The sequence below is a fragment of the Hipposideros armiger genome, unplaced genomic scaffold (assembly GCF_001890085.2).
Source record: "Hipposideros armiger isolate ML-2016 unplaced genomic scaffold, ASM189008v1 scaffold_209, whole genome shotgun sequence".
Taxonomy (NCBI): Eukaryota; Metazoa; Chordata; class Mammalia; order Chiroptera; family Hipposideridae; genus Hipposideros; species Hipposideros armiger.
This window is the reverse complement of record NW_017731559.1, coordinates 2,387,375-2,412,784: the sequence shown is the minus strand read 5'-3', so window position 1 is coordinate 2,412,784 and position 25,410 is coordinate 2,387,375. Positions and strand designations below refer to the sequence as shown.

The following is a 25,410-nucleotide window of genomic DNA, read 5'->3' as shown; positions in this document are numbered from 1 at the left end:
TGAAACTTCCTTAAGATTGAAGAATCCAAGTTTTCTATTTTTAGAAATTAATTAAGAAAAAAAGTAAATGTGACTGATGCACGGAAGTACTAAAATAACGAAAAAATCAGCAGGTCATTTACTGACCCAAACCCTAAGTCTATTTGGATAGGCACTTCTTAGGACAAAGGAGAACTAAAGTGTATATAATAGTTTCAAGAATGCAGCCTGTTTTTCAAATCAAACCCCAGTTTAAAGGATGCTGAAAAGATCCAATAAATTCTGAAATCAACCTAAAGGTTTAAGTCTTCTCTTAGATGAAACAGGGTAGGAATAGGGAGATGAGAGGGGGCAAGGAAGAGAGTTGGCTAAATCCTCTAAGCCATTATCACTTCTCTAAATTTTGACTCAACCCATAACTTGTATCCCAAGAATTCTAAAGACTAGATTTCTGGGACTGCATGGGGTGGAAAATATAAATGGGCCTTCCTAGCCATATCAATTTTGTTCTAGGCCTTTAACTAATGATCTTTGGGAAAAAAAGTTTTTCTCTTGCTCAATTTTCTAAGAGCTGACCTAAAAGGACACCAATTAATTCATATTATCACCAAACTAAACAACTACTTACAGATTCTTCTGGCGCACTAATTCCGAGCGTCTCTGCAACAATTGTAGCTAAATTAAAAGATGACTTATCAGTGGGATAACTGCTTGTTCCACGTGTTTCTAAGTAAGAAAAACCCAAAAAAACCCCCAATTATATAATTGTTGAAACTCGATGTACAAAAGAAATACAAAAAAAGGAATAAATGGCTCAAAGAACCACTGAACAAGATGGCATTGGAGAATTCTTAAAATTCTGCGCAAAAAAGCCCCAAATATCTACTATACAAGGCAGTAAGTTGCAGATCTCTATTGTCTCTACTTGTCAAACTTTTTCAGCTAAGTTTTCTATCTATCCTAAGTGAGATGAATGCAAGAGATAGATTATTTTTCTTACTGCCACTGAAAAAAACCATATCTATTTATAATGGATTTACTGTGACCTAAGATACAGTATGGCTATCAAACCACATTTATGGTACCTTTCACGAAAACATATTTTGTGGGAGAGATTTTCAGCACTGCATAATTTTCAAGTTTTAAGCTATCACATATTTATACAGAAATCACCTACATTCAAATGTTATATAAAGTTTTATGCATATAGAGTTCCACTAACTCAGTAAGTATTTATGGAGCACATACTATGTTCCAGGCATTGTGCCTTCTTGAGCCCAGCTCCTACATATCGGTCATACACATTCTCCTGCAACCCCAGGCACAGTTCACATGATGAAAAGATTCCTGTCCTCAAGAAGCTTACAGCTATAGTTAAAATAGAAAGGCAAAAAGAGAACTGCAGTAAAACGGGATAAACATTATAATAAAATACATAAAAAAGGGGTGATTTAAACATAGAAGGATTCCTAAATTTGCCTTGGAAAATGAAGAAAAGTGACACCAAGTGATGCCTAAGCTGACCGTTGGAGAAGAGGAATTTCACAGGTTAACTGGACTGAGGGCAGAGAGAAGTGTTCTAGGTCTGTGTAATGGTCCATATATGAAACAAAATTACATGTGGTTCAATTGCTGGAAATAAAAGTGCAGAAGATGCAGATGCAGCAGCAGCAGCGGGACATAAGCCCAGACAGGTCGGTGAGGGATCAGATTATGCTAAAGAGTTTAAAATTTATCCTGTAGGCAATGAAGAGATATACAAGGGTTTTTAATGGAGGATAGATGCAATATTTGGGTTTACAAAGTAATTCTAGTAGTGATAGGCTGACAGAGCAAGAAGCAGTCACGAGTAGGCAGGATGACATTAGATTACTACAATAGCCTGATGAGGGGTGCTGATGGCCTCAACTAGCACAGTGGGGGTGCAGGAGAATGTGTATGCTAGACATGTGAGGAGGAGGGATCAGGAAGACTCGAAGACTATTTACATATGGGAGATGAAGACACAGGAGGCTAGGATAACTCAAAGTTTTTTGATTTAGGTAACTCAGAGAGGTATGTAGAGTGTCATTCACTGAGATTGTAAATAAAAAGACGAGGAGCAGGTCTGACAAGAAAATTTCAATTCTGGACATACTGTAGTTGAAGGATATCCAGGTAGAAACGTTCAACAGCAGGCGGATACACTGGTTTGGAATCCAGGGGAAAAATCTTGGACAGAGATATAGATTTGGGATTTATTCTTACATAGGTTGTAGCAGAATACTAACTCAGGGTGAGATTCCTCCAGAAAGAGAGAGAAAGTGAGACAAGAACAGACTAAGAACCATACATATCTGGGACAGTAACAATTTAAACACAGAGAAAAGAATAGCCAATAAAGTGAAAAAAACAAAACAATAAGAAGTAAGAGAACCAGGAAAGTGGCACCATTTCAAGAAATAGAGCATGCTGAATAATGCCAAATGTCACAGAAAGGTCAAGAAAGAGAAGGACTGGGAAGCAGTCATTACATTTAACAATCAGGAGATCCCTAACGACTTTTACAAAGCTGTTCCAATGGAATGAGTTAGAGAAGAGTGTGAGAATATCCCCCCCCCAAAGGTCCCCCTCCCTTCCTCTGTGCCCCTCCCCCACCCTCTTTGGGGATGGGAGGGGGGAGTGAATCCATACTATAGTGAATTCAACCCGAGTGAATGGGAGTTGAGACGAGATATTGAACACAGATCAATCACTTTCTCAACTTTGAAGGGTGGAGACCATTAAGAGACAGGTTATTTTTAAAAGATGAAAGATAACATATATTCATATGTTGAAAAGAACCTATAGAGAAGCTGGAGATATAGAAAAAGAGGACAACTGATACAGTCAAGTCCCAGCAGCAGCGGAAGAGCAGGGGCTCCAGAGCGCTGAGAAGCAAGGATCCGGCACACTAGATGCTATGTCCTCAGCACCCTTTGCCAGTCTGTCCACACACATGCACACATGCTAATATGAAATGATTTGTAGCTTTCAGAGTGTAAGTTTTGCACTATAAAACCTATGAATGAGTGAAATGATGAGTGACTGACCTTGGCCAACCCAACTGGTCTCTGGATCCCATCTCCTCTCATCTCAAGGCTCTAGCAATTGTTCCCTCCTTCTCCAGGATTACCCATTTCTCTCCATTTACTTGGTAATTCCAATGACATAAAAATATGCTGAATGTGCTGTAATATCCCGTGTTTTGAAGGACTTGTTTAGAAGTGCTCTCTCCACTTTCTCTGACCCTAGTTTCTCTTAAACGTGGAACAGTCTAGTTGATCACCCTTACACTTTAACAGTTCACATGACGGGTTTAATGCTCAGTGATCTCCATGCGATCAAATCTAATGATCAGTCCTCAGTCTTCATCTTCCCTGATCTGTGAGCACTGTCGGCCACGGTTGGGCACCCCCTCTTCTCTCCACCATCTTTTCTTAGCTCTCCTATCTCACTGGCAGCTCCTTCACTGGCTACTTGGTTGGTTCCTCATTTTAACAACCTCTAAACCACTGCTTCTATAGTTGTGATACTGCCTCCAAAGGGGTAAAAAATGGTTCTTGGGGGATAAAAAACAGAACAAAACAAAACTCTTTTTATGTGTAAGGCACATACATACACTCATACCATATAGCTGCAGTGTTAAAATTCCATGGGAGAAGTGACTAGAGGAAAAAAATATCTACAAAGGCTGGGGTTGGGGTGATAATAAGACTGAGATTACTATTTTATACAACGGAGTACCCCAGGTCTAAGTACTTGGATTTCTCTATCCACACTCACTGGTTTGGTAATCTCATCCAGTTTCATGGCTTAGATACCACCTATATGCTGACAACTTCCATTCCTCGATCCTAGACTTCTCTAAACGCACATCCACCTACCTATCCAAAATATTTACCGAATGTCTATCCAACATCTCAAACAGAATACTTTCAAAAGCAAGCTCCTGATTTCTGACTTACCACCGCCTGCAAACCTGCCGCTCGCATTCTCTTCCTTCTCGGTAAACAGCAACTCTGGGGACAGAGCTGCCCAAACCAACGGCAGCTTCATCCACTCTGCCCACCACACAGGCATCCTCAAGGTCAAAGAGCCAGACAGCACCCCCTCATGGCCTTTGTGCTGGCTGACCTCTCTCCCCGGGGGGCCTGCCCCCAGAGAGCCACATGTCCCTCAGTCTTTGCTCAAATGTCACTTTTTAAATGAGGGTTTCTAATATCTCTTCTTACCCTGCTTTATTTTTATTCAGAGTACTTACTTCCTCCAAATAACATACACTTATTTCCTTTCTCTCCCACTGAGACTGTAAGCTCTATGAGGTTAAGGGCTTATTTTGTTCAGTGGCTGGTATACAGTAAACGCTACAATATTTGTTTAATCAGTGAGTAAATCAGAGTAAAGCCCTGTTATAGTTATTAGCAATTTATATTATATAATAACTTATAGTTATTAGCAATTTGCATTAATATGGATAGGGATATTAATATGAATTTGTATTAACATGGATAGGGATATTAATATGACAGAATAACATTATTTTTCAATATGAAAAAGGTTGCTAAACAACTAGTAATACAAACAAAATTAACAAAAAATATTTTAAAATATCATCTAATTCAGTGTTGACCATTCTTGCCCCAAAATAACCATAAATTGTAAACTTATAAAATAATCTCAATATCTTGCTTACTAGCCATTGGAGATTGACTTTGATCACAAGTGTCAGCCACTAGAATTTCATTTTCATTAGGCTTATGTTGTGGATGAGTTGAAGATTTTGAAACTTTTCTCAATTCTATGGAGGGGAAAAAAGGAGAGATTATCTATAAACAACCATGATAAAAAATATTATCAAAATGTTATTTTGATAAGCCAATACAAACCTGTCTTTAAATGCATTAGAAGTGCTATTTCATTGATATAATTTTCATATTCTAATAAAAAGTTCATTCCTACATTTTCGCCAAGAAACAAAGCTGGAAGAAGTAGTTAGGACAGTGGGAGTAAGAACTAGAACAGAAGCATCTTCTGACCTTAGTCCCCTGGAATTGTAATATTTTAATGTATCTTTCCCCTGTGTATTTGTTGCAAGTCAGTAGGTTAATTTAAAATGAATGCTGCATCATATATTTCCACAATCTTGTTTTAGTTTTTATTTTTCTGGAAGGAAATCCTGAAATATGCTTTACCATAAATAATTCAAAGAAAACCAAAAAAAAAAAAAGGACTAAGTAAAGGCAAATAGAGTTTTACTAATAATAACCTGAAAATAATATTAAAAAGCACTATAAACTTTAAAATAAATGAGCAACGGTGGTTAGAAAGAGAAAATGACTAGTCATTAAGTCAGTTTTAAAATAATTTGCATGGCTCAAAATTTGTCTTGTATTTTAAACCAAAATTTCAGATTCCAAGTAAAAATTATCAGAACATGATTAAAATGGACAAATTAAGTTTTTAAATAGTTATATGTTATTCTCATATAATGAAGAAATAAACCAGAAGCATTTATAATAGATCAAAAGAAGGCTTTCCTAATAAAGAAAATTGTTGATTTGTTTGCTGAATAGTCTTATACATGGATTTAAATATTACCTAAATTATGCAGATGCTTATCTGTAGTGATTCATGTCCTGTCTGATAGCAGACGAAAAAGCCAATGAATATTCATTCTAGAGATATGATCTTACATTTTACTTTAGCTCCTAAATATGTATAAGATTTTACCAGTTCTTTTGTTTTCCACTAGATGGTGATGCAAGCTCATATAAAATGAGGAAAATTGTATCAGTTTTCCAATATCAAAGAATAAGGTCTACTTATATTTTCAAAGGCACAGTTACTGTTAACAATTTATTTGCATTATAAAATTATCTCTAGGACTATGTACACCCCTTCACCCTCAAATGCTTTCTTTGTCACAAACAGTTTAGGTTAAAAACTAAAGTCTTTACCGTTTACTTTAGATCAATATTGAAATGCACAGTTATTGTATCATGTCACATGATAAATTTCAGGACTACATTAAAAAGGTAGTTCCAAAGCATTTAACAGAAATGGTAAACCAGCCTGGAATTAGAAATATGCCACTGATAAGGCACAAAGTAGATACATTATAAAGTCACTTCTTGATTACCACCAATTGCTACATATTATAACAAATGAAAAATGCCAGTTAAAGACAGCTCCAATAGTGGGAATAGCTGTGGGCAAAACCTGGAAAATACAAAAGTTTAGAGCCAGGAAGATCTATATTAGAATTTGGACTCATCTACTTACTTGAAAGGTCATCCTGGGTGAGTTATTTAACCCCTTTAAAAAGCATCTTTTGGGCGGGCCGAGTGGCGCGTTGGTTAAGAACTGGCTTGGGACACCAGAGGGCCCCGGTTCGGATCCCACATATGAAGGCCAGTGACACTGCCCTCCACAGCAAAGGTGCTGAACAACAGCTCAACCTGGAGCTGGGCTGCCGTGAGTCGCCGGCGACGGCGTAGACTGCAGCCCCTGTGGCAGTGGGTTGCCACGGGCTACCGTGTGTAGTGAACGGCCAGCAGCCACAGTGAGCGGCCGTCCAGAAGCCCGTGACTGATCTGCCTCGCCCGGGAAGAGCACAATGATGGTGCCAACTTGGGCCAGTGAAGCAACGTCCTCCACAACTAGACTGAAGAACAGAAGGACAGCAACTTGTCTGTTCCCCTTCCTCCAATTCCCCAATAAAAATCTTTAAAAAAAAAGCATCTTTTGTCATCTATAAAATATAGGTGCTAATAGCTACCTTGCAAGCCTGTCAAGAGAGTTAAAATATAAGTGTATTTAAATCACTCACCATAATACCTGGCACACAGCAGTTATCCCATTCATATATATTCACATAAGAATATTTTTTAAATAAAAAGAAAAAAGGAAACTATTTACTATATGCATAAAATGCTGAGCATTTACATATTCAGAAGAGCAATGCATGTCTTTACATAATATAAGCAGAAAATGACTTCCCCATCACTTTACTAATTGAAGTTAAATTTACAGTTGTAACATAAGTTACCTGAACAATGACCTTCACTAGATTGAATAACACACACACACACACACCCACACCCACACACACACACACACACACACACACACACAAGTACTATTTTTACAAAACCAAATAACTATAGTGCAACTCTAATCCTTACCGTTTGTACAAACAGAGTGCTCTGATTTAGTATGTGCTTGTTCTGCGTATCGGACATGGAGGTTCTCCTTTCTTCGTAGCCGATTAATGCCAGAAAATGAAAAGGCTGTTATTGGTGAATCTGGAATAACAGTTTCCTCAGATTCAAGCTCAGCTGCTTGATGCTGTTGATCATTCCTACAGGAAAATAATGACAATTGAAAGGAAATTAATTCAATAAATATCTACTAAAACATTTACCATGTGGTATGGAGCTAGAGCAAAATATAGGTATGAAACTATAACAGATGTAATTCCTTGCAAATAATGTTCAAAATCTAAATATAAAGATTAGAGAAATATTCAAATGAGTATTAGAGTGGGGAATATTATTGTGAGAAGTGAAGTACATACAAAGTGTAGTTGCTGGCACCTGAAGTGAAATTTTACAAGTTTCAAATGGCAGAGAAAGTCAGCAGAGGATCTGCACAGTTTGAGTAAGACGCGCAATAAGTATTACTGTTACCTGTGTTAGATGGGTATGCTGGAAATACACAAAGAAGAGCCTTGCTTAAGTGTGCACATACTACTTTAGAAAGCAAGAGGAAAAGAATGAAGGTTTTAGAGCATGGCAGTAATGTGACAATCTAGCGGTAGTACACAAGGTTGACTGGGACAGAAAGAAGAAACAAGGAAATCAATTAGGCAGTGGCTCTAATAGTCCACGCAAGAGCTTCTGTGGGTCTGAACCAGGATGTTAAAAACAGCGATGGAAAGAAAGGGCCCAATGGTAAACACTGTGGTAGAAGAGCCAACATAACTTTGCAACTGACAAAAATAGGGTAGAAATAATACTAACACTGATAATTACCAACAGTCTTGCACGTTTACACTGCCAAGCACTGTTCAAAGTGCTACATGTATCAGTTTAATTCTCATAACTATATGAGCTATTACGAATACTCTCGCTTTCCAAATAAGAAAACGAAGCTACAGAAGTTGTCACTTACTAAAATAGTAAATCACAGAACCAGAATCTAAATCCTGGCAGCCAGACTCACAGGACAATAGTGTTAACCACTCAATGTGTTATCCTTAGTGTAAACCATGAGACTAGTGACTGGCTACAAGTAGGATCTAACCTTATAGTTTCTGACATTGCTTCTATCCAAGCCCCCTTACAGTCTACTCGCAACACATCAGTCAGAACAGTCCTATTAAAACTTGTCATATTACATCACTTCTCTGATTAAGACCTGCCACATTTCCCCATTTCACAGAAAACACAAGCCATTTCCTTTTAATGATTTACAAGGTCCTACATGATCTCTCTGACCTCTTTTCCCATCGTACTCTACTCCAGCCACCCTAGATTTCTCAAGTTTCCTCAGACACACCAGGCATACTTCTACCTTAGGTTCTTTGCTCTAGCTGTTCCATCTGCTTGGAATGCTCACATAATTACCTCACCTACTTCAAGTCTCTGCTGGAGTTTTACTTTCTCATCAAGGCCTACCTTGAACACACTAAAATTGCAACTCTCTTCCTATACCCTAGTACTCTTGGTTCCTTATTATGCTGCTCTATTTACTTTATCCATAACATTTACTGCTTTCTAACACAGTATATAATTGACTTTTCTATTGCTCACCTGCCAGAATGTAAACTCTGAGAGTATAAGGATCTTTGGCTCACTGATATATGTGTCCACAAGAATAGGTACATAATTGGCGCGCAATAAATATTTCCTGAAAGACTGAATATGAGAAATTCTCAGGTTCCACTAGAAAAATAAACGTGTGCTGATCTAGGTATATGTCCAACTCAACTCAGGACCAGTGGCACCTAAAGACTGGATTTGGATTAAAGTGTGGTGATTGAGTAAAGCTAATTAACTTTAACTCAATTGACTTTCCCTGTCAAACCATTACTAACTTTGTCAGCCAACCAATTATTACCAGTCTGTCACGTACTTAGGATTTACATGACAAAACAAGTCTGTCCTATTATACTCATATCAATTTGTAATACTATTTTCAAACAAACAATAATATGAGAATATTATAAACTACAACCAACAGATTAAAAAAATTAGAAATAAATTTTTCCTAACACTGATTTATATCTTAATTTCCTGGATAACATCAATATTATTGTGGTCTATAAATCCTATATTCTATACTGAAGATTTTTAGAGCTACTACCTTATTTTTAATCTCTCCTTACAAATTCTACTGTCTTATTCCGGAAAAACAGAGTAAGCTAGTCATATGAGAAAGCCTTATAAATTAATGGAGTGTGAAATCTATCTGACCTCACTTTAATCACATCACAGCCTACCTGCCTATTAGTCATAAAAATTCATCCTGAAATATGAATGAGTCACGAGAAGAAATTGATTTCCTGGCAGAGCCAATCTAGAAGTAGCTGAAATCACAAAAGAAAGAAAAAAAACAATAAAAAACTAGCTTTAACTAGATGTGTCCAAACTAAGTAAACAAGTGCTGGCTTTGTCCTCCTTTGTCCTTCATCATAAAAAAAAGGAGAAACAAAACAAAACAACTTCCAAGTGTTAATCAATTTCTTCTTGAAAGCCTTCGGTCTCACTCTCATTTGCTGAGAAAAGTTCAATTCACGCCACAGCTTTTGGTTAAATTAGTTATGTACTTGGTCATCTTGCTCCTTTCACTTTTTCTTCAAATGGCTTGAGAATAATTTTTCTTTTTTGGTTGTCTACTTTATTTGTAGGCCTCCCCCTTAAATTCCTGTCAAATAGTTGGTCTATACAGGGTCTCTATAAAGTCTGTAAAAAAGTTTTTAACGTTAAACTTTTCTCCTCCTCTAAAGAGCTTATATACTTCCAGTTAAAACATAATTTAAACTTAATTGAAGCAGTTATAGCTATCAAGTTCACTTAAATATTTTGATTTTCAAAAAAGGGAAGACTCCCTAAAATACAAACCAGTGAATCTGATACGCTGAATCTCTTGAAACCTGTATAAACTTATATGAGTAATTCAAGTAAGACTAATTTTAAAATATAGCGCTATGAAAGCAGCTGTTCTAAAGAATGGTTTATTCTTTATCTGGCTCTCAGGAAGGCATCTGATAATGATTCTCTTGATAATTCTTCATTGTAAACAAAAAGAAATATAAACTCAGTATTAATATAGACTCTTGATTAAACAATACCACATAAAGAACTATCATTAGTAAAGGAAATCGGTAGTAGCATGCCTCAAGGTTCCATCCTCAGGCAGGTTTTGTTCAACATTTTATTAATGGTTTTTGATGCAGAGCACTGATGGAATATTCACCAAATTTGTGAAAGACACAAAGGTGAGAAGAAAAGCTAACCTACTATATAGGAGGAAATAAAATTAACACATGAAAAGACCCCCAGAAGTTGGAATGGGCCAAACCTAACAAAACAATAGAGAATAGGATGTGAGATATTAGCATCACTGAACTGAGTCAGAGAGAAAGAATCCAGGCTCTGCCATCTACACAGTGACACCATGTAGGGGAATTTCTGAGGCTGTTTCAGCAGAAAACTATAGAAAGCGTATACAAACTCTCAAGTGAGGTAGACCTTGGTTCAAATCCTGAGTCTGACACTTACTTGTTACATTGGGTAAGTTATTTAACCTTTCTGAGCCTCAGTTACCTATGAAGTAGGTATGGTACTATATTCTTTCCTACTTCCTTTTTGTAGGAAAGTTGTGAAAAGGAAAAATATATGTAAAGATGTAATTTAATGCTCAGATAAGAAGTATTTCTCAACAGTGCTATTATCTTAAAATGAAGGCGCAGGCTGAAAAAAACTTGTGATGAAATGTGACTCTGAATTCCTGTATTTATATCTAAAACAAGTCTACAAGTAGAGGATAGGGAGTACTAAACCCAATAAAGCATCACCAGTAATATATGTATGTTTTGACCACTTGAAAATAAGTAAAAAAGATACAGAAAAATGGAGGAGGCAGTATTACTCTATTGGCGAGGCTATCTAGAATATTGAGTTAATTAACATATTGACAAAACTAAAACATTAAAGAGAAATGGTATTTTGAAGATCACACGAGGAACAGTTAATGAACAGAGAATATTAATTCTAAAGAAAACTAGGGAGGGCCATGATAGCTGTCTTCATGCATACAAAGGGACAACAAGTAAAACAGGCGGTAAACTTGTCCCAGAAGGCAAAAATCAGAATAAACAAATATAACTTCTGAGTTAGAGTGATTTCTACACAAACTTACAAAAAACTTTCTAATAATTTCATCTCACTAAAATTAAACAGGTTTGCACTAGTGGGGCTCAGACAAAGCTTTCTATTAAAGAAGTCGTATAAGGAATTCAATCTATCAATAGAAGAGAGTGCTGAACTAAATGAATCCTACAGTCCTTAAGTGTGTAGACTTAAGTATAACTGTTTCCTTTGATTTGCACTAAACTAGCACATTCATTTCCTCAAACAAAAAGAGTCATGACCTCTATGTCTGGCTTATTTAATTATTTGCTTTGCTTTCTGTGACTAGTAGAGTCGAATATATTATATATATAAATACTTTATAACAGCAAATTGTTACTGAATAATTTCTCATCATAGTGTCACCAACACGAAACAGCTGTCCTACCACATAAGGTATTTGTAACACCAAAACCAGCTTAGATGAGTTAGAATTACTGCATTTCACAAAAAGTGTAAGCTAAGTAGTACTTTTTTTCTAAAATTCAGGGGAATTTGAGGCACTAGTATTATGTTGCAGTGGCTTAGGTAGTCAGAAGAAACTAGGCTGTCTTTACAAGATAATACTTGGTGTTTTTTTTAAACTGCCAAGCAAAAGAAAATTTGTTTGAGGAGAGCAAGTTACAAAAAAAGCTGGATTAGTCAACTATAATTTTATATATATATATATATATATATATATATATATATATATAGTCACAAGATGTGTAGTACAGCACAGGGAATAGAGTCAATGGCATTGTAACAGCTATATATGATATCAGAGGGGTAGTAGATTGGGGGAGGGGTGCTATCACTTTGTGAGGGATGTAAATGTCTAACTAGTGCATTGCTTAGAACACCTGAAACTAATATAAATAAATAAATAAATAAATTGGATTATGAGAATAACTATCTTAAATTTCAGAACAGAACTGAAAAACACAATAGATTACCTCCTGCACTGTTCTAAGGAATTCCCTAAATAAAACATACTTGCCCTGAGCTCATCTATTGGGTTGTATGAAAAGTCAAGATGCATTTTTGCAATGAAAAACATGACTTTTCCGACAACCCAATACATGATTAATCATTACTGTAATTTCAAACTTCGGCTTTTACATCTTTTTTAAAATATCAATTAGCGTCAACAGAAAAAATATGACTTTGAGAACACTAAAAATACATAATTCTGATTAATTTGGATTAGTATTTCTACCAAACAAATTATATTATCTAGTTTTAATATATTTTATACACCTTGGTTTTTGAGGTAATCACCTAATTCTGTATTAACCTCTACACAGTATCTTCAGTATTCATAAATATCAAGGCTGTGTTCAAAATATTGTAAGCTACCTGTGCTAAATAACTTCACATAACATAAATTAATATAGGTCAACATCACTTATCTGTACTCTTTGTAAACTAAATGTGATTCAGAGTTCACATTGTTTTTTACATGAAGGGTAATAGAGAGCATATACAGATTATTACCTAACACCTCCAGTGGAGCCTGAGGCATCCTGTAGTCAAGCACATTGATATTTTTAAAGCAAAGCATAGGAATGCGGTGTGATAAATAAGGACCATAAATAGCATCCTGTCAGTTGAGGTGAAGTGAGATTGTGAATAACATTTCAAAAAAAAAACAAAAAAACACCTTTTGGGTTTTGGAGTCACATTTAAAAGACTGGATCTTGTTCTAGCCTCACTTCAATATACAGCATAAGTAAAATTAGTTAACTGTTGACATTCTCATACACACAGTTTGATAACTTCTGTCTGATCCTCTAGCCTTCTTTCTTCATCTATTAACCTCCCTCAAAATTCCCTTTGGCTACCAATCTTCAGTGGACTAATCACATGGGAGGAATATCAAAATCCTATTGAACATCCACTACCGAAAAGTATAATGAGATAAAGGTGTTAATTCCACCTGTGAGACGTTTATACATAAAACAGTAACTATTCTATGCCAAAATAATGGTACATCTGCATAGTTTGTACCAAAGTTGTTGCATTCAAATGCAACAGAATCTTGAAGAGCCCTATAAAACCATTAAGGCTCTCCTGAATCCTAATTCTTATAAGATACTATATAAGCTTTATATACATCGGAAATAAGAGCTGGTCGTATGTCTGCTCTGCATCAGTCAACCCATACCCAGAAAATAGATTATTTATTTGAGACACTGTCACATAATGAAAAGAACTGAGACATTTAGGTCAGAAGATACGGGTCTGAGCGATGGTCTTAGAACCTACTAGCTGTGAGACCATGGCAAGTTGTGTGACTTTTGTGAGCTTTGGTTTCCTCAGCCATAAAGTAAAGGTAATAAAATTACCTTGAAGAATCATAGTGAGGATTAGAAATCATAAACATGAAACACAAAGAAGAGTAACTGGTACACAGGATAAAAGCTATTTTTATTCTTTAAGAAAAATGGTGGGACAGTGGAGAGATCAGAGAGAGAAAGTTCTTGAGGCCTGAGAACATGTTAAGAGGAAACACTTATTCAGTTCGCTTTTATGAAGCTTCTGGGACAGGACTGGAAGAGAGGTAACAAAACTCAAATATTATTTGAAATATGAGTATTTTAATAATGTATTATGTATAATCATAAAAATAAAAATGCTTTAAATTAAAATGTTCAGATACTTTGTCTATAAACTTGCACACTAATCTAAAATATGCATATACACTCTTCATATATACTCCAAAAACATGAACAAAAATCTAGTGATTTTCTTTATATTTTTATTGCGTAACACTTAATCATTTTTAAAAAATGAAATCTGCAACTCTTAATACATCTTTACAGTTTGTACGGCTAAGTAAAATGAAGAAAGAAAAGTTGGGGGAAAATATCAATTTTCTGTTGCAATTTAGAAAAAATACTTACTCAATTTTCTGCTGCAGCTGTTCAGAAAGCTTTTTATTTTCTTCCTGTAGAGTATTCTTCTCATTCACTTAAATATAATGTGAAAAAGAAGGCACATATTATATAACTCTATTAACATGTATGTCAGGCTTTTTAAATAATCTCAACAATTACGGATACATTAGAATTTCTGAGTCATAATGTTAGGGTTAATGTTATTGTGCAAAACTAATTTGTTACCAGGTAGTGATTACTACATCTCCTATTGTGCCAGTTCCATATAAATGATTAACTGATAATTTTATGTAATGTTTGTGGGCAAAAAGAAAGAGTACCTCATGTACTGGGGAGTAGAGTCTAATTATTCATACTGAGGACAAGAAAGCATTCCATCTGGTCACTCAGCCCTACTAATTTCAAATGCCATTTTAGTGACAGTCATTTATCTTGAAATAAATCTGATTATAAAAGTAATATAACACTGAATATCAGTGTAATTTTTATAACATAAACACACTTAAGTCAAATTTTCTTCCTCAGTCATACGCTATGTTTCATGAATAATTATGGTATCAGTAATCTAAACACATCCATTGAAGTAGTTATCTGTTTGTTTGAATCTGCCTCAACTAAATTTTCCTAACCATTCTTATTTAATTTATAAAGCAGAAATTCAATTTTGGGCTATAATTTTTACTGCAGTCAGCACAAAATTCTTATCAATCCTTAGTATGATGTCACTGCTTAAGTGTGTGTTTTACTAGGAGGAATATATACAAGAGATCAAGCAAGAAAATACAATTAATCTCTACCAAAGAAAATTCATCATAATCTAAAAATTTGTGAACAATTTACTGTTTTACAAATCTAAACATATTTTCATACATTGAGTAAATAAGCTTTTTTGGCTATCTACAATATGTGAGGTTGTTAAACTATCTGTTGTGGAGAATCTAAAAAAACTTAAGATATGGACAATAACCTAAAGGAAAGTATAGTGTAATGAGAGACAAGCTATTGGGTTGTTGGAAAAGTCATGACGCATTTTTGCAACGAAAACCAGAAAAATACATCATGACTTTTCCGACAACCCAATATTACGTAAACGTGTTATACAGCTGAAAGTGACAAAGGCCAGTAGAGAGGGACAGATAAAGTATTCTAGAAAATTTCAAGGAGAAAAAGGTTGCTTTGGGCCCTTGAAAAGATCAGGAAAGAATTCATCACAGAGAAGACATTTGAGCTGGATTGGTAGGTGACTATTCTATGCAGAGAGTTAATGGAACAAAGTTAGAAAGACTGGGCATAATAAATGGTAGAAAGCCTTCAAAAGCAGGCTAAGAAGTCTGAAATTTATCTTAAAAATTATCAGTTAATTTTCAAAGATGAATGATGGGAAGTTTAATTTGTTAGTATTTGTATATATACCAAAGTGAGAAGAAAGCATTGACAAGTCGGGTATCATTAAAATAAATGAGTATATGGAATAGGAAGTGGGAATGGGCAGAAGAGCTGTTAGAGAGACAGAAAAAGTAGTTATTTGGCAACTTATCCTTTATAGGGTAAGAGAAGTCAAAGATGACCATAGCTTTCTGATTAAGATGGTTTACTTGACTCTGCCTCTCCAAATCTAATGAAATGATAAAACAACTTGAAAAGTATGTCAATTTGCAATACTGAAAAGCCAAAAAGGGTGCCACTAGCAGATGAGAACTAAAATGATGATGAGATGAGAACTAGATGATTCAGAAGAGGATTGAGGTGTTACTTTATATTTTAGGAATGCATGATAAAATTTCAAGATTGATCAAAAAGAATAGAAATAAAGAGTTAGAGAAATAGAGTAAAGGATCAAATGAAAATAAAATTAAAACACCAAATATCCTCTAAATGCAGTAACTGGGAATAGTAAAAACAAACAAACAAACAAACAAACAAACAAACAAACAAACAAAAGAAAAGGCAGGACAGGCAGAAAAAAGCAGCAATGAGATAGAAACACCAAAAATTCATAAACATGAAGTTCTTAGTGTTTTTATTCTTCTAACAATTTTGTCTGGAATTTTTCTGTTGCTCATTTTTTTATAAAATTAGTTTTCCTGGACTTTTCAGGAATCACACTGGTGGTATTATTAGTTGTGTTATTCTGAGACTACTAGCTTACAATATGACATTAAAAAATGAGTAGTTAGGGAATATTTTAATTTTTTCATCCCTGTGTCCTTGAGAACCAGGATACTCAAGTGTAGAAGAAAGGAGATATTGATGTTATTAAAGAGGTTAGTAAAAGATATATAGTCTTGTATTTGAATTTTCAACAAGAACTCATTTTATCTATTTGAAAATTAGGCAAAGGCTATTCAAGCCATTCACCCAAGAAGAAATGCAAACTGAAGATTATATGAAAAGATACTTGACCTGGACAGTAATAAAGAGAATGCTAATTTTAAAAAAGTATCATTCTTTACCCACCAGTTTGGATATTATCAATGACTATATTTGCTCAAAGTTGATGATGATGTAGGAAAATGGACATTCTCAAACAAAAAACTGAGCTGTCCATCAATAAGAGAATGGCTAAATAAATGACATGTGCACTACGGAATGCAATGCAGCTATGAAAAAAAAAACCATTGTCCTATTCCTTAACATCTAGATTTTTTAGCTTAGATTGAGTTTTTGGCTATTTTCAGAGAGTTAAAGTTGCTGGAAATCTGACTATTAGATGTGCAGTCATTACTGGAGATTATTTCTAGTACGATTGATAATATAATGGTAGATCTCAACTATGTTTACTGAGATAATAAATGTAATTTCTACTTATTAGTAATATTCTTAATTACTAAATAAACACATGCATGTATTCACACATACAGACCACAGAATCTATACAGCTAAATATATTAACATGTGAAGACTTCTAAGACATAGTATAAAATGAAATAAGACATGTTAGAACAAGAAATATGGTATGATCCCATTAAAATTTAAGAGAGGAAAGGGGGAAAAACAAAGGACAGAGACAGACAGGAAGACACAAAAACTGTTTTATGTAATGCTTATGGAAAAATACTTAGCAGATTGTTAATAGCAATCTCCTCTGAGAGTAGAATAAAACTATGTTCTTTCTATCTCTTTTTAAAATAATGAGTATATATTCATATAATCTTGAGTAACCAGAGGATAATAATATAATAGAAAAATATATAGTCAGAAGATGGAATTAGTTCGGGAAAGAAGATAAATTAATCAGATTTTGGATGTGTTGACTGTGAGTTGCTTATAGGGAATCCAGATAAGGGCCAGTAAGAAAGTATATAAATAGTTAAAAGAGAAGGAGGTTAAGAAAGATATTAGAAGAGAAAACGCTTACGAGAAAAAGGCTAATGCAAGAAAATCCTACATTAAATGGGGAAAGAGCCTAACTAAAAAACATATACTTGCAATAGTATATCATAAAAACCAAAAAAAGTGTACATTTTTATAGAACATGAAATTGTCTGCTTTGTATTTAACTTTACTAAATAGTCAAATTACATAAACTAAAGGTAAAACCGAATAAGCAAATATGGGCATATCCAAAGGAAATTTTGTCTTCTAGCTGGTGAGATGTTAAGGCCAACTGGACAGTACTTACACAACCTTTATTGTACCCTCTTTCTTACTAAAATAAGCATGAGATTAAATCTACACAAAGGGAAAAAAGGACATTTGAATTTGCCTAAATTAACAAAAGTATATGTAAACAATCCATTTGATTGTAACCAATTTACTAATAGGTTTTATTAACAGTACATTATGCTTTAAATACTTAATAAATGAAGAAAGGAAACTCACTAAGCTCTGTGATAAGTTTAAGATTCTGCTGCCGGATATTTTCAAATTCTTGCTGTTTTTTCCGCATATGTTCTTCAGTTACTGCACAGCGATCACATAATCCTGCTCTTAATCTATGAAACAAAAACAAAATATTTTTAGAGTTGAACTTAAATGTTCTCATAAATAAATGAGGTGATGGATGTGTTAATCAATCATTAACTCCAGATGGTGGGAATTCTCTCACAAGGTACATGTCTATCAAATCACCATGAGGTACTCTTTATTTTACAATTTTGTCAGTTATACCTCAATAAAGAGGAAATTTGAAGAAAAAAAAACCAAAATACTTTTCAACTGAGGGGCAAAATTATATCCTAAGCAAGCTTGCATCTGCTTTGTTCAGCATAGCATATAACACATAATCAATGTTCAACAACTTTTTTAGTTGAATTCATACTAAAACTCAAGGAACTCAAAGTTTAAAAAAGTGTCACCTCATACTTTGTTTTCAGTTTTTTGTCTTTATTTTAATTGGGGACTTGGGGGAGGGGAACAGTGTTGGGGAATTGGGGAGGGGGACCAGCCAAGTTGTTCTTCAATCTTAGTTGTGGAGGGCACCAGTCACCATCTGGCTGCCCGTCGGCAGCTCACGGCCTCTAAGCTCAAGGTGCTGTGTCACAATCTTAGATGCGGGTGGGTGAAGCCACCATCCCACGCTGGAGTTGAACCAGCAGCCTTGTTGTTAAGAGCGCACGCTCTATCCACTGAGCCACCTGGGTGGCAGCTCAGCTCTGGGTGCCAAGTCCAGTCTTAGTTGCGGGCGGGCATAGCCCACCATCGAACAGGCAGTCTTTTTGTTACACCAGCTGAGCCATCCTGCCACCTGTTAGCGGCTCAGCATCAGCTCAGCTTGGGCGCAGCATCACTGGCTCATGTGGGAATCTAACCAGAGACCCTGTTGCTCGGAGCTCGCGCTCTTAAGTCAACTCTTAACCAACTAAGCCACTTGGCCGGCACTCTTTTCAGCTTTTAATAAACCTCCTACATTAGTAAAAATTCACAATGTATTACTATGTAAAAAAGATTACAAATAACTTTTAATTATTTGTGAATGCTGAAGAGAAGAGGAAAAGACATATATCGCATGGGGGAAGGCGGGGGTGTTAGGAGAAAGGTATACTCTAAAATGTTACTAAGTTATCTTGCAGGTACCAGTATTATGGGATATTTTCTTCTTAGTGTTATTCTTTATGTTCCAAAATTCCTCTAATTTCATTATTTATATATTCAGGAAAAAATATGGTAAAAAAAAAGATACATATCCCATATTAGAAATTTAGAAAATATATATTCTAAGATAATGTCAACTCAATAACCTAAGTGACTAAGATACAAAGTATTTAAGTGTCTATGGAAGTCACAGTATGGTAGTATAATGCATGAATTGTAAAAAAATTTAAGGAGATAAAACATGAAAACTATACAAGACAAACAAAAAGAATCTAGAAGGTTATTTTATATGAAAGCAAAATTCATATCAACAAAGTTGATAAGGATTTGAAATTATAGGTTGTATTAATGAAATCAGAATTTCTAGAGTAAAGGAATAAAGATTTGGACATCACGGTTTAATTGGAATGTATTCCAAAGACGATAGGAATTAGGATGAGCAAGATCTTTGAAACCACGTTGTATAATGAGCAACATCTAAGTAAATATGACAAAGTGAAAATTTGCATATATTTTTGCTCCCTCCCAAAAGGTATTTGTATATTTTTAAAGACACAAACCCATGAGGACAGGGAGAATGGAAGAAAAAACAAAAGTAATTGAAAACAAAGTAGCTGGTAGACAAATAGAAACTGACCTAACAACACTGAATGGTGGGAAAAGTCTAAAACTGTGTTGTTTAATATGGTAGCCACAGCCACATGTGGCTATTTCAATTTCAATTAAATTAAACTAAACTAAAATAAAAATCGAGCTCCCTACCCACCCACAAGTGCCCAATAGCCACATGTGTCTAGTCACCACCATAATGGACAATGCTGACATAGACTATTTCCATTATCACAAAAAGTTCTATTGGACCATACTGACCTGATTTATGCTGCAGAATTCACAGAAGGTACAAAAATTGGTACCGGTAATGACTAATTCGAAGTATGTTTCAATAAATTTGCATACAAACATATTCCCTCCTATATTCTGAGGAGTCAAGTGATTTCCCAATTCTATTCCCAGCAGAGTAGAGGTTTCATCTCTAGAGTCTAAAACAGACAGTGTCTGGTCTGGGAGACACCAGGTACAGTTAAAGGTAGGAGTACAATAAGGAAATGAATGTATATCCACACCAAATGCTCAGACCCTAGCCTAGGCCTCGTCATCTACCTGGCTTCCAGAATATTGGTAGCCAGCCCTATTATACATTCCAGGAAGCAGAATAAAGGAGTCTTCTCTAAGAAATCTGACCGGCCTCACAGGAAAGACCTCAAGATACTGACATTAGGGGATCATTAATGAAACAGACCAGGGAGATCATTCTATAATGAAGTTCACTATACTAGTCTTCAGGTTAACAGGCTGAGTGTTGGCACAATAAAGGTGCACACACACACACACACGCGCACACACACACACACACACACACACACTCCATTATGAAATTTCAGAACAAGGATAAAAAGATCTTAAATTCTAGAAAGGAAAAAAATCTGGTATCTATGAAAGAGTGACCATTGGAATGATATTAATCTTATGAGTACTGAATGCTAACAAACAATGAAAAAAATGTCTTCAAAGTTTTGAGGGAAAACTATTTTGAACCTAGAATTTTATATCCAGTCAAAATATCATCTAAATGCAACAGTAAAATAAACACATTTTCAGACATGCAAGGATTCTTTGAAAATTTTTTGAAAATTTACTTCCTGTGCACTTTTCAGCAGTTACTCGAGGGTGAGTTATAACAAAATGAGCATGAGAAAACAATAAAAAGGAAAAACAGACGCACAGTTTATCAACCATACTCACTGGTATATCTTCAAGGTCGAAAATAGTGCCTAGTATGAGGTAGGTGCTCCATAAATATTTGTTAACTAACATGAATAGAAAGAAATAATGGAATTAATGTAGGGATCCAGTGAAGCGAAATCCCAGAATAGCCCAGAAAATAAATGGCTGAAATTAGTACAGAAAGTTTTTCAGTCCCAAGAAGTTATGTCTTCGAGAAAAAGAAACAAACAAAAAAGAACAAAAATGATTACAATCAATAAGTAGAATAGCTAAGGCATTAAATAACATTAATGACACAGTGAGATAAACATGTTTCTTGTCTTGATACAAAAAAAAGTACTTAGAAATTCTAGGAAACATAAAGCAAACTTATGTAAATGTGTCCTTGTCGTAATATGATTATGGGCTGATTTGAGCAACTGATTTGGGACAGAGGAGAAAAGAATCTATTTGACTTGGACATTAGAAACATCCTCCTTGAGTAGCACAGAGGTCATGACATCAGATCTGTGAAGAAGGCGGCAATGTAATCACAATCACAGCTCTTCAGCGAACTCTTACATAGTCGACAAATAAACACGGTTTACTATTTTACAACTTCTACAATCAACTTACAAACAAAATACCAAGATTGAAATCTGGTAACAGAAAAGAACAATTATTATCAGCCTTGTCAATATTTATATGTTGATGTTCATCTGGCATAAGACAGGAAGTAGAAAGAGTGGAAGAGTGAGGCAGGAAAGGGTAAAAATATCAATATCTTTCCTGTAATACAGTGGCGAGTCCAAGGAGGCTGTTTAGACATCTCTTTTTTTAATGTAAATACATATATTGAGCTTCTTATAATATATTTGCATAAATATATGTATTGTGGTTCAAAGGTAAAATAACTAAAATAATAACTATTCAAAAATAGTCGAGGGAGGAAAAAATAGTATCATCTTCACAGCAAGTAATAAATATTGTCTCATTGATAAATCAAGTCTTAAAGTGGATATACATCATCTACAATTTTGGAGAACTAAAAACTGGAACAGGGAAGGGTACGAAAAAGTGGAACAGATCACTGTTTTCATTATAACTATACAACTTTATAATGTACTTGTATTACTTGAATAAAAGTTCAAAAGGGAAAAACAGATAAAATAAGCCAAATAGTGCATTATACTCCTTTTCATTATAGCATTTTAATTTAATATTTTATTCTAGTAAACTTTGAATAAAATCTTTTTGAGAATTAAGGTACTAAAAATGACACCTTATCTTTCTGCTATAATACTCAACACGTTTTCAGGCTTTCAAGCACTTCTAAAGCTAATAGTAAAGTCTATTTATGCCTTTAAAATTCCAAATAAAATAAGAATAAAGTCTCTCTAAACCATTCTAAAACCACAACACTGTTAAACTGTTGTAAGAATCTCAATTTTAATTATTTGCTTAAAACACTTCGTATTTCATATTTATATTTCTCTTTTAAGATGTGTTCAACTTAAGAACACACACAAAAATAAAAATAAACAACAAAGCAAAACAAAAAAACAAAAAAACAAAAGATTTGTTGGACTCCAAGCAAATGAATACTTGGGGTCCAGCAATAAGCTTTCAAATAGTTGACCTGATCATGGTAAATAATTTATACACAGAGCTATTAAGCTATAGAGGCCAAAGAGCACATGACATTGAAAGGTCTTTGAAAAACACTGAAGGAGTTAAAATGGCATTAAACAATTTTAATGAATTTTAAATGTCATTCTACTAGTCAGTTTGTCGTTTAAAAACTAAACATCTTATTGTTTCTAAAAAGTCATACCTTATATAGTAAAATGTTATGAAGTATAACGGAAAACAATCCCGTGGTACCCCTAGCTTCCAAGTTTAAAAATGTCATTGTCACAGACAGTTACAAAACAAAGCAATATTCCCTAGCTTGTTTATTACTTCCAGGTTTCTCCAATCAACTGCCACTCTTGATAATAATATCTGAGTCAGCTCCTAATTCCTCACTGATCCTCGTTTGAATTTAAATGCATGTGAGAAAATATGCTAGCTCCTATTTCCAACAGCAGGGTTCCACTGCTTTCTCCTTGCCTATCTTCCACTGTGGCTGTCAGAGAGAGAAAAAAACAGCCTCAGTTTCGCAGGAGATGCAATTTCAGTAGCTATAAACAGGTAAAAGGGAAAGAAGACTAATTCCACTTGTAAGAGTAGACAACGACATGTGTTCTGAGTTTTATTCCAGTTTGTTTATGGAGATGAAGAAATAAAAGCATTCACTTCGCAGTTAAAACTCACCAGATTAACAAGTATGCACAATTGCTTTCTATAACCCAAAAAGATTTCCTCAAATTTATTTATTGTCATTCAAAAGAATTTCAATGAACACTTACAATGAGTACTGTAAGTGGTATAAATACAACAGTGGCCAACATAGTGTCACTTTTTTGGAAGAGTTTACAGTCCACTAGAGAAAGACAGACAATAAAAATATAATTACAACAAACTATGATTCATCTCTTGACAGTGGAAATACAGGGTATTATGAAATATAAAAGCACACAGCAGAACTTAACCTAGTCTAGGAAGTTAGAGAAAGTCTCCTGAAGAAGACGATGTTTAAATTCAAATCTATGAGTAAGAAGAGTTAGCAAGACCAAAGAGGACATTTGGTCCAGTACTTGAAAAATAGTTGTAGAACCACAAATCCTCTAATTATGAGTACCAATTTTCCCTTTTAACAATAGCTGAAATATAAGAAGAGTTTCCTGATTGCCAAAAATGCTTTTAAAAATATTAAAGTCTACTGGACAACTATGGTTTAACTGCTTTGTTCAGATTCTTTTTCAAAAAATGCATTCTATCTACTCCAGCACAGTGACTGTTTCTTAGATTTAGTGAAAAACCTTTGTCCCTTGAAGAAAAGTTTGTAAATGTAATAACAGTACAAGTAAAACATAAACAAGCCACAAAAAATTAGAACATTTTATTATCTAGTTTACCTTTACTGGGTAATTCCTTTCATCTAAACATTTCACAATATTTTTACAACATTAGTATAAGAAATAAGAATCACTTCCTCTTATGAAGAGTAGATAGCAAGTTTTAGAATTCCTATTTGGAAATTTTAACAAAATACATGTTGCTTTATAAAGGCCTCAGCAAAACATTAATTTTTATAATTTTAAAGCTTGCTCTAGACCATTCTTACAGATGACATAAAACTAAAATGAAATTTTACATAAGGCAGAACTTTACCAAATGCTACCTACTTAGATATTTAAAGGTAGTATTTAATTGGTTGCAATTTAAAAATAAAAAATAAAAAAACTGCAAAGAAAACAGACTAGATTATAGGCAATGGTAAAGATTATTTCAGCATATCTGTGTGGGTAACTTTAGGTCAAGGACAAATACTTTAAGATGATCAGTTAAGGTTTAAATTCATTTATACATTTATAAAATTAAGACACATACAGATAAGGCATGATGAAACAAAAACTGGGGGATTTGAAGGGTCAAATTTAACCTACTTATACATTAATGATGTGACTTTGGGGTTTCTAAACTCTTTCCCAGCTGTTTCCTCACATGTAAAATGGATTTACCATTTACCTTACAGCGTTCATGTGAAGATTAAATGCTAAATACCTGGGTTGAAAGTGAACCCTTTAATATATTATCAGTTCCTACATAAAAAAAAAAATAATGGTCAGATCTACATCATTCTTGGTTTAATTATATGACGCTTATTTAAAATGAGGGATAAATTTTAACGTACACCCGAAAGAAAATTTCGGATTTCTATCTGAAGGAGAGAAAAAGCATGTGTACGAAGAAATGAGCTACACTCCTTGCTCCACCCCACTCCCACCACTTAATTAATTATAGGCCCACCTACTTAAGGACATGAAGGTGAATGGAACGAAAGACAAGAGAACATTTAGGATAAGAAACCGCAGAGAAGCACAATAACCACATGAAATTAATGACCACAGACCAAAAATAGAAAAGAATTTGGTTTTAAGAAACAGCAAAATAAAAAAAATATATATAGGGCTGGCCCAGTGGCGCGTTGGTTAAGAGGTGGCTTGGGAGCACCAGCTCTGAGCAGCAGGGCCCCGGTTCGGATCCCACATGAGGGGGCCAATGACACTGCCCTCTACAGCTAAGATAGTGAACAACAGCTCGATCTGGGGCTGGGCTGCCGTGAGGCGACGGCGTAGGCTGCAGGGAACTGCAGTGGGCTGTAGTAAGGTACCGTGAGTAGCGGCAGCTGGCGTGGGCTTTCGTGAGCTGCC

The 25,410-nt window shown here is 34.8% G+C and overlaps 1 protein-coding gene across 1 annotated transcript in view; it reads right to left on the bottom strand.

The window, feature by feature from the left end:
• The window catches only part of RBBP8 (RB binding protein 8, endonuclease), an 83,434-nt gene that overhangs the window by 32,287 nt on the left and 25,737 nt on the right, over positions 1 to 25,410 (bottom strand). Inside the window, exons 5-9 of the mRNA XM_019653893.1 lie at positions 18,116 to 18,228; positions 14,300 to 14,366; positions 7,185 to 7,360; positions 4,694 to 4,798; positions 608 to 705 (exon numbers count right to left, since the gene is read on the bottom strand). Of these exons, the coding sequence (XP_019509438.1) occupies positions 608 to 705; positions 4,694 to 4,798; positions 7,185 to 7,360; positions 14,300 to 14,366; positions 18,116 to 18,228 (559 nt within the window). The remainder of the gene's footprint in view (positions 1 to 607; positions 706 to 4,693; positions 4,799 to 7,184; positions 7,361 to 14,299; positions 14,367 to 18,115; positions 18,229 to 25,410) is intronic.